General features: G+C 57.0%; 1 protein-coding gene and 1 long non-coding RNA gene across 18 annotated transcripts; one reads left to right on the forward strand and one right to left on the reverse strand.

Moving 5' to 3' along the window:
- The first annotated feature begins 177 nt into the window (after positions 1-177).
- Positions 178-7,315, forward strand: ARHGEF25 (Rho guanine nucleotide exchange factor 25). Of its 17 annotated transcripts, XM_045365504.3 has the most exons (17): positions 1,976-2,052; positions 2,455-2,522; positions 2,819-2,961; positions 3,106-3,209; positions 3,330-3,425; positions 3,506-3,582; positions 3,760-3,826; positions 4,082-4,185; positions 4,396-4,465; positions 4,580-4,669; positions 4,753-4,845; positions 5,031-5,081; positions 5,302-5,379; positions 5,585-5,785; positions 5,908-6,088; positions 6,356-6,567; positions 6,852-7,315. In XM_045365504.3, exons 5-17 carry the CDS (start codon positions 3,336-3,338, stop codon positions 6,960-6,962), a joined length of 1,425 nt encoding a protein of 474 aa, XP_045221439.1. In that variant the 5' UTR covers positions 1,976-2,052; positions 2,455-2,522; positions 2,819-2,961; positions 3,106-3,209; positions 3,330-3,335; the 3' UTR covers positions 6,963-7,315. The 17 variants fall into 17 exon arrangements, with proteins under 17 accessions (XP_005571410.3, XP_005571411.3, XP_015286596.3 ...); XM_005571353.4 differs by lacking the exons at positions 1,976-2,052; positions 2,455-2,522; positions 2,819-2,961 and adding exons at positions 178-377; positions 632-746 and having other exon boundaries at positions 2,995-3,209; XM_005571354.4 differs by lacking the exons at positions 1,976-2,052; positions 2,455-2,522; positions 2,819-2,961 and adding exons at positions 178-377; positions 632-746.
- Positions 2,155-8,142, reverse strand: LOC135966252 (uncharacterized). The gene is made up of 3 exons (XR_010579468.2): positions 7,841-8,142; positions 5,291-5,756; positions 2,155-3,775 (listed from the first exon to the last, which is right to left on the reverse strand). It is a non-coding gene; the product is annotated as an uncharacterized lncRNA (long non-coding RNA).
- Between the last annotated feature and the right edge of the window lie 182 nt (positions 8,143-8,324).

Here is an 8,324-nt window from a genome sequence, read left to right on the forward strand (position 1 = left end):
ATGCACCAGCGGGCTTTGTAGTAATACTGCGAAACCCTGGGCCACACTTCGATGTTGGAATTAGTATTAAGAGGGTGTTTTTTTGTTGTTCAACCATCGTTGTAGAGAAAAGAACAACCCTACCCCCTTTGCGAAGTTTGGCTGGGGTGGGAGTGGGGGCGGAGCCGGGCAGGGGGCGGATTCCACAGCAGCAACTCCCTGGACGAGAGCAGGCCTCAAAGCCCCCCAGCTTCCGTGCCCCCTCGACCCTGAAACGTGGAGCTGAGTGGGGGTTCAGTATGAAGCCCCCAGACCGCCCCGCCCCTGGCCGCACTGACCGGATACTGGGGGTCATGGGGAGCATGCTGCGCGCATGCGCCCTCCCCGGGCAGGAGGGGGTAAGAATGGGGGCCCGCGGTGGGGTCGGGGGTCTTTCGGGGCCTTCAGGAGGGCTGCACCCACAACTCAATTTATCCGAAAACGAGTTCTGCGGGGCAGTCGCAGGAATACATGAGTTCCATTACGAGGGCCTTAGCCCCGTTCTGGGCGACCTTTTTATAATAATGTAGATTTTGACAGGTGGGAGAAGGGGAAAGGGGAGGTCAGGGCTGCCTAGGAAGGGGGGTTCCTTACAGTGGTTCTGTCCCCGCAGCCCCCGAGGAGAAGCCCCCTAGGGTCGGGGGATACCGAGCCAGAGTCTGAACGTACGGAGGGAGATCACAGAAGGGACCGCGAAGATGAGGTCCTCGCCTGGGCTCTGCAGCCCGGTAAGAAGCTGGGGGTGGGGTGGGGCAGTTTGCTATCCTGCGCCAAGTGGCGAATTCAAAAATATTCTGCTTTTATTAGCATAAAGTTCGCATCTAATTTGCATGAGACCCATTTAATCGCAGAGACCTCCACTCTTCTCGCCCTCGAGTCCAATGTGTGTCCCCCATCCCAGCCGGTACCGAGCCCCCGCAGGCAGAGTGTCCCCGCGCCCCACCCCTGGCCCCTCGCCAGCCCGGGCTCCAGGACTTCGCCTTAATTGGCGATTAGTCTTAGCTGGAGTCCCGGGGCCTGGAGGAAAGAAGGGTTCTGAGAGAGGGCGGCATCTGGGTTGTGTTCACCCACAAAAGGCTCCCCATACACGCACCCCGTACCGGGGGTCCTCTGTCCACGCGGCCGGGGACAACCCCAAACCCAGAACATCTTCGCACAGGCCAAGGCCCCATCCACCGAGTGCTCCTTCACCTCAGAGGCCAAGGGAAGACCTGGGCAGACCCTGCCGACAGGCTGAACCCCGACCCCAGCGCTCCAAAGAGCCCGCGATGCGGGAGGGAGGGGGACCCCGGGGCGGGGGAGCCCAGGCTGGGGAGGGAAAAAAGCGCTGGGGACGTGGAGTGGGAACGTGGTGGTGCCTGGGGGAGGGGCGATCCGGGCGGGAACGCGGCGCAGGCAGGAGGGGGAACGCGATGGAGAGGGCGGAGCTGGGCCGCAGAGGCCCCGCCCCGTGGCGGCCCCGCGGCCAGGCCTGTTATTCAGCTCGCCGCTCCGCTGGGACCCGCACAGCGCCAGTAGCTCGGGGGTCGGCTCTCGCCTCCTCCCCGGCCCGGGCCTAGAGCCACCCCCAACCAGAGGCCGGAGACAGCTGGAGCCGCTGCCGCATCCCGGCCCAGCCTCCCCTACCATCCCTCCCACTTCCACTGGACATCTGGACCCTGGGCCCCCGCACCGACAGGGTTCCGGAAACCCTCCCCGCCCAGCCCGGCGGCCGGGCCCTGCGCCTCCCTCTCTCTAGAGACCCCCAGCCCGCCTCAAGACTAGACTTCCGCCTACCCCTGGACACCTCCACCCGGTCCCCTCCCTCCCCCACTCCCACAGCCTGGACCGGGGTAGGAGGGAGGGGGGGTGTGCGCCCAGCGCCGTCCCCGCCCCGCCCCCCGTGAGTCCCCCTGCATGGCCGGCCCGGGTGGGGGACGCGGGGGGGCCCGGGCGCCATGCGGGGGGGGCACAAAGGGGGTCGCTGTGCCTGTCCCCGTGTGATCCGAAAAGTGCTGGCAAAATGCGGCTGCTGCTTCGCCCGGGGGGGACGTGGTGAGTGCCAGGTCGAAAGGGCCCAGTATTGAGTGGGGGGCGGGCTGGGGGTTCAGGGCATCTGTTTGCCCTGGCCCTTGGGATTTAGGGTTGGAGACTGTATGCGTTTTCCAGCAAAGTGGTTTCTTAAGTGATCCCTAAGGTCCCTTCTGCCTCCAAATTTATGTTAGTTCAAGTTATGGAAATTGGGGAAGGGGCAGGGAACTCATCTCTTTCCCTTAGTCAAATGGGTTTGAGAAAAACCCATCCACAATCCCCTTAGGCCTAGAACCGATTATCTTTCCTCAAACCTTTTGCTAAGAATCTACTTCTGAAGAGGGACAGGGGAATGGAGGAATGAGAATGAGGTGGTTCTACAAGGGGCTTTATAAGGAATCACAGCTCTTCTGTCCCTGAGCCCAGGCCATAGATAACCCTGATGGACCCTCCTCACTGGCCTCCTCTATTGGGTCTACGCATGTGTTGGGGAGGTGGGCTGCAGAAGTCTTTTCTTTTTATAGTGATTACTGCAATTGGTGGAGGAGGGGACTGGGAGTGGCAGATGGACCCAGCTCATCCTCCCCCCTTCCCAGAGAATGGTCTGTACCCATTGAAAGGGGGAGGGTTGTAGGAGAGCAGATGGCCACCCCCAGCTTCCAGTGTCTGCCCAGATGGCTGCCCCCACACCCATATCTATGCTATGCTCAGGATATGGGGAACCTCCACATGTAACTGGGGGTTCCAGGTCTGGAGAGCCAGGTGTTTACCTTACTGTGCTTTCTCCCAGGGGTGCCCTGGTGAAATTTTCTATCCTGGGGGCAACTCAAATGAGGATGGCAAGAGAGTGAGCCCTTGGAGAGAGAGGCTGAGCATCATGGAGAGAAGACCCTGGGAGTTCCCTGGGGACCCTGAGTCTGGAGCTGGGGCAAGGTCTATCACCTCCTCTCTTTTTCCTCCCATTAGAATCCTATTCCATTGCTGGCAGTGAGGGGAGTATATCAGCTTCTGCTGCCTCCGGTCTGGCTGCCCCCTCTGGCCCCAGCTCTGGCCTCAGCTCTGGCCCCTGTTCCCCAGGCCCCCCAGGGCCCGTCAGTGGCCTGAGGAGATGGTTGGATCATTCCAAACACTGTCTCAGTGTGGAAACTGAGGCAGACAGTCGTCAGGCGGGACTATATGAGGTGAGCAGGGAATGGCACCAAAGCATGTGGGGACATCTATGAAGGACACTGGCAGAGAGGGCAGGTTGGGGCTACCCAGCTACTGTCCCTGACCTCTGACACTTGATTTCTGGCCCCCAGAACTGGATGTTGGAGCCAGCTCTAGCCACAGGAGAGGAGCTGCCGGAACTGACCTTGCTGACCACATTGTTGGACAGCCCTGGAGATAAGACGCAGGTGTGAGGACAGGCTCTGGGGAGGCTCCTTTCACTCAAGGGGCATTCATTTGCTCACCCTAGGATGTTCTTTCCTTCCAGCCACCTGAAGAGGAGGCTTTGTCCCAAGCCCCTGAGAGTGAGGCGGAACAGAAGAAGAAGGCTCTGGAAAGGAGTATGTAAGTGTCCACAGCCCTTCCCTGCAGTTGCACAACTTCCAGAAGACTGTCCCTCACATTTTAGATGGAATTTCCTCCAAGGTTGGCTATGATGATGAAGGGGAGGAGGGAGGAACGGGTTGAACCAAGGATGAGCTCCGACACTGAAGTGGGGGCCTCCTCCTGCTTTCATCCTAGGTACGTCCTAAGTGAACTGGTAGAAACAGAGAAAATGTACGTGGATGACTTGGGGCAGATTGTGGAGGTAGCTCCCTTTACCCCTTCCCAGCCCCTTCTGCCTGCCTTTCCATCTGCCCAGGGCTATTTTCAGGAGGTGCCTGGGTGCTCCTCTGTCTCACCTCTCAAGTCTCCCCACTCCTGGACCTTCCTACTCTGGGGGCAGGGCGGCTCCCACCAGGGAGGGGGAGGTGGAACACACCCTGGATATGTGTACAGGAGCACCATTAAGGTGGGGAGGGGGCCACCACATGCTCATGACCCAATCTCAACTTTCCCACAGGGTTACATGGCCACCATGGCTGCTCAGGGGGTCCCGGAAAGTCTTCGAGGCCGTGACAGGATTGTGTTTGGGAACATCCAGCAAATCTATGAGTGGCACCGAGAGTGAGTGGTGGAACCCTGACAGCTAGTTGCTGGGGAGGGGCCCTCATCTGGTTGTCCCTGTATCCCAATATCAGCCCACTGCGACTTAAGGAATGTTTGGAGAAGTTTTGTAGGGCACACTACCAGGCAGACAGCTCGAAATTGCAGGGAGTGGGCGAGGTGGGGGTTCTGAAATGTATTTGACCTGCCCTTCTCTACCAACCCCTCCAGCTATTTCTTGCAAGAGCTACAGCGGTGTTTGAAAGATCCTGATTGGCTGGCTCAGCTATTCATCAAACACGTGAGGCTTGAGGGGGCGGGGCCGGGGCGGGGCTTAGGAATGGGCTGGGATTCTCTGGAGATGTGTCCTCCCTCCTTGCCCACCCTACTCTCTCTTAAACATTACCCCTGTTAGGAGCGCCGGCTGCATATGTATGTGGTGTACTGTCAGAATAAGCCCAAGTCAGAGCATGTGGTGTCAGAGTTTGGGGACAGCTACTTTGAGGTCAGTGGCTAAGATGTCTTGGTGGGAAGGAGGACAGAACTGGGACTTTCCAGGCTGCATAACCACCCTGTCCCTGTCCCCAGGAGCTCCGGCAGCAGCTGGGGCACCGCCTGCAGCTGAACGACCTCCTCATCAAACCTGTGCAGCGGATCATGAAATACCAGCTGCTGCTCAAGGTCAGGACCCCCTTTTTCCTGGGGGCACAGCTGGCTGGCACAGCCGTTTCATCATTCATCACCCCAGGGTTCTTAAGGCTTCCCCAGACTTCCTGAGGGCCCTCACTGGTGTCCTAAGGGGAGGATGTGAGAGCTTCTAAGGGTGTCCTCACGACCTCCCTGAGCATTTCTTCTCTCTGTCTTAGGATTTTCTCAAGTATTACAATAGAGCTGGGATGGATACTGCGGAGCTAGAGGTGAGGACCCCCAGATCTTCCAGGACACACCATGTGCTCCTTATCCTCCTAGTCTATCATGGGTTCCCCCAGCCCCTTGGGTGGTTTACAGCTGTCTGGTTTTTAGGGGGAGGCTGTTTGGGGTTGAGACACCGTCTGAAGAGGCAACTGGCTGAGGAGGCCTCTTTCCCAATAATGACTCTCTTCGCCCAACAATGTGCCTCCCTCACCTGTGTCCCAGCAAGCTGTGGAGGTCATGTGCTTTGTGCCCAAGCGCTGCAACGATATGATGACGCTGGGGAGATTGCGGGGATTTGAGGTACGGAGATAGGGCAAGAAACTGGAGGCCCGATGCTCTTCTGCCCCAGCGCTAGCACTCTGGAAGTCCTTATGGGGAGTTGTCTTCTCCTGGGGCTGACCCCATGGTTGGTTGGTTGGTTGAGCATGTCAGGCGAGGAAGGGAGGAGCAGAGAATTGCCCTTTTTCTTGTTCTTTTTCCAAGGCCACTATCCCTTTCGTTTCAGGGCAAACTGACTGCTCAGGGGAAGCTCTTGGGCCAGGACACTTTCTGGGTCATCGAGCCTGAGGCTGGGGGGCTGCTGTCTTCTCGAGGTCGAGAGAGGCGCGTGTTCCTCTTTGAGCAAATCATCATCTTCAGTGAAGCCTTGGGAGGAGGAGTGAGAGGTGGAACACAGCCTGGATATGTATACAAGAGCAGCATTAAGGTGAGAAGGGGGCCACGAGAGAGGGCTTGGACAGAGAAGGCATGAGGCCTCTGAGAGGATGTCTCAGAGGAGCCAGAGAGGGTCTGAGGAATCTGGGGGCTGTCTCCTATCTGCCAATTCAGGTGAGCTGCCTGGGACTGGAGGGGAACCTCCAAGGTGACCCTTGCCGCTTTGCACTGACCTCCAGAGGGCCAGAGGGTGGGATCCAGCGCTATGTCCTGCAGGCTGCAGACCCTGCTATCAGTCAGGCCTGGATCAAGCATGTGGCTCAGATCTTGGAAAGCCAACGGGACTTCCTCAACGGTGAAGCTTTCATCCTTTCTCCCTGATGGGCTCCGTCAGCCCCTTGACCTCCTGAATCCCTCCCTCACTGCCCAGTCTCCAGTACCTACCCTCTGACCATGGCCCATCCCCTTTTCTACTGCTAGCTCAAAATTTGATAGAATCCCCTAAAACCCCAAGCAATTTACATTGGCTGACAGGGAGGGAGGGCAAAGTAGGAGAATGATACAGGCCCTAGGGAAGAGACCTGTCTCTGCAGTAACCCTCCTGTTCCTCTCTTTGCTCCAGCATTGCAGTCACCCATTGAGTACCAGAGACGGGAGAGCCAGACCAACAGCCTGGGGCGGCCAGGAGGGCCTGGAGTGGGGAGCCCTGGGAGAATTCGGCTTGGAGATCAGGCCCAGGGCAGCACTCACACACCCATCAATGGCTCTCTCCCCTCCCTGCTGCTGTCACCCAAAGAGGAGGTGGCCAGAGCCCCCTTGCCCCTGGATAAACAGGTATGATGAAGAGAGCTCCCTCATTGTAGGCATAAAAAGGGGAGAGCCTCTCTTGTTTTGGGACCCCAAGCTCGCTCCCCATATCATTCCTTTTTTCTGGTCCTTCCTACTTCCCATCCCTTACCCTTCTCCCCTCTATTTTAACTCTGGAGAAGCTGATAGTCTCAGACAGTCTAAGATATCTGGCAAGAGGAGGTGGCTTGGCTAGGGACTTAAACTGAAAAGAGAGAAGTGAGGGTAGATTTCTGGCCTTTTTAATCCTCTGACTTGAATCTTTTCTTCAGGCCCTCAGTGACATCCCTCAGGCTCCCCATGACTCTCCTCCAGTCTCTCCAACTCCAAACACCCCTCCCTGCCAAGCCAGACTTGCCAAGCTGGATGAAGATGAGCTGTAACTGGTGAAAACCATGGGGGTGGTGCTGACTCAGCTGCCTATTCCCCAAGAAGCTTCAGGGCAGTCCTTCTGGCACTGCTCCAGAATTCTTCCTTCTTGGTGTGTCTGGAGGAAGGGTGGGCAAGGCTGGGAGGGATATCAACTTGGAGGAGAGCACCTAGACCCAAGGACTTTTTTCTGCCCAAGGAACACAGTTTCCTTCAGCTCCCACCCCTATGCATGCATCATGGTTCCCCCAAAAGGAGGACATGTGGGTGGGTGGGAGGGCTGGGGCAAGGGCCAGATAGAAATTATTGGTTTCGTTTTTTAATTTTGTTTTTCCTGTTTTCTGAGAATAAAGGTTTTGTTATATCACTGAGGCTGCTGTCTTGGCAGAGGGAAGGGGAGGCCGTAGTCGGGGTAGGTGGGGTGAAGTGATATGGAAGAGACCAGTTGGCCCCAGCCATTGGAGGAGGGGGTCTGGTGAAAGGAGAAGGGGACAGGGTGTAAGATAAAAGATGTTGCTATCTTTATCCCTCAACTGCAGTTGCAGCAGTTGAGGGACAAAGACTGAGGCATGGAACCACTGGAAAGCCCTAGATTCTTCTTCTTCTTCTTTTTTTTTTTTTTTTGTAGAGTTAGGGTCTCATTATGTTGCCCAGGCTGGTCTTGAACTCCTGGGCTCAAGTGGTCCACCTGTCTTGCCCTCCCAAAGTGCTGGGATTACAGCCATGAGCCATTGCACCTGGCCAGCCCTAGATTCTTGATGTATCATCTTTACCCAGCCCTTCTTTTTCCCTACCCACCCTCTTGTCTAGACCCCACCAGAAAGCCCAATGCAGTGTGACTTCTCACCGTTCCCCCAACACCCAGATACTAAAGCACAAAATGCCAATGTACCTTTGCTTCTGAGGCTGCCATGTTCAGCTGAGGGAAGTTGGGAAGGTGGAGAGGATCCTGGGGGCTGCAGCCTTTTCCTGGCACTGGGTCTCCTTATCTTTGCTCTCTGTGAGGTCATAAGCCATGTTCATAGTGAGCAGAAGGGGATTCTTCTTCAAGCCATGGACCCAAGAAGGGACAGCCCAAGGGGATCTTCGCCCCTCCCAACTTCTGGGAGAGCTGCTGGACCAGAGCGAGCCAAACATTCACGCAGCCATGTCCAGATGCCGTCCTGGGTCCTTATGCATCTCCGAGTCCACTGTATCCGTTGGTCTCTTGGGCTCAGTCACATGCACTTGGGTTTCCTCAACAGACAATAGATTGCTGGGGTGGGAGGGTGAGGAGGAGAGCTGGAGCCTCCCTGTGGGCCCGAGGTCCCTTTGGCCGACAATAGGGGGAGGGATTCCTAAGGGAGGGACAGGACATAGCGCCTAGATAAGACTTC

This window comes from Macaca fascicularis, chromosome 11 (assembly GCF_037993035.2).
Source record: "Macaca fascicularis isolate 582-1 chromosome 11, T2T-MFA8v1.1".
Taxonomy (NCBI): Eukaryota; Metazoa; Chordata; class Mammalia; order Primates; family Cercopithecidae; genus Macaca; species Macaca fascicularis.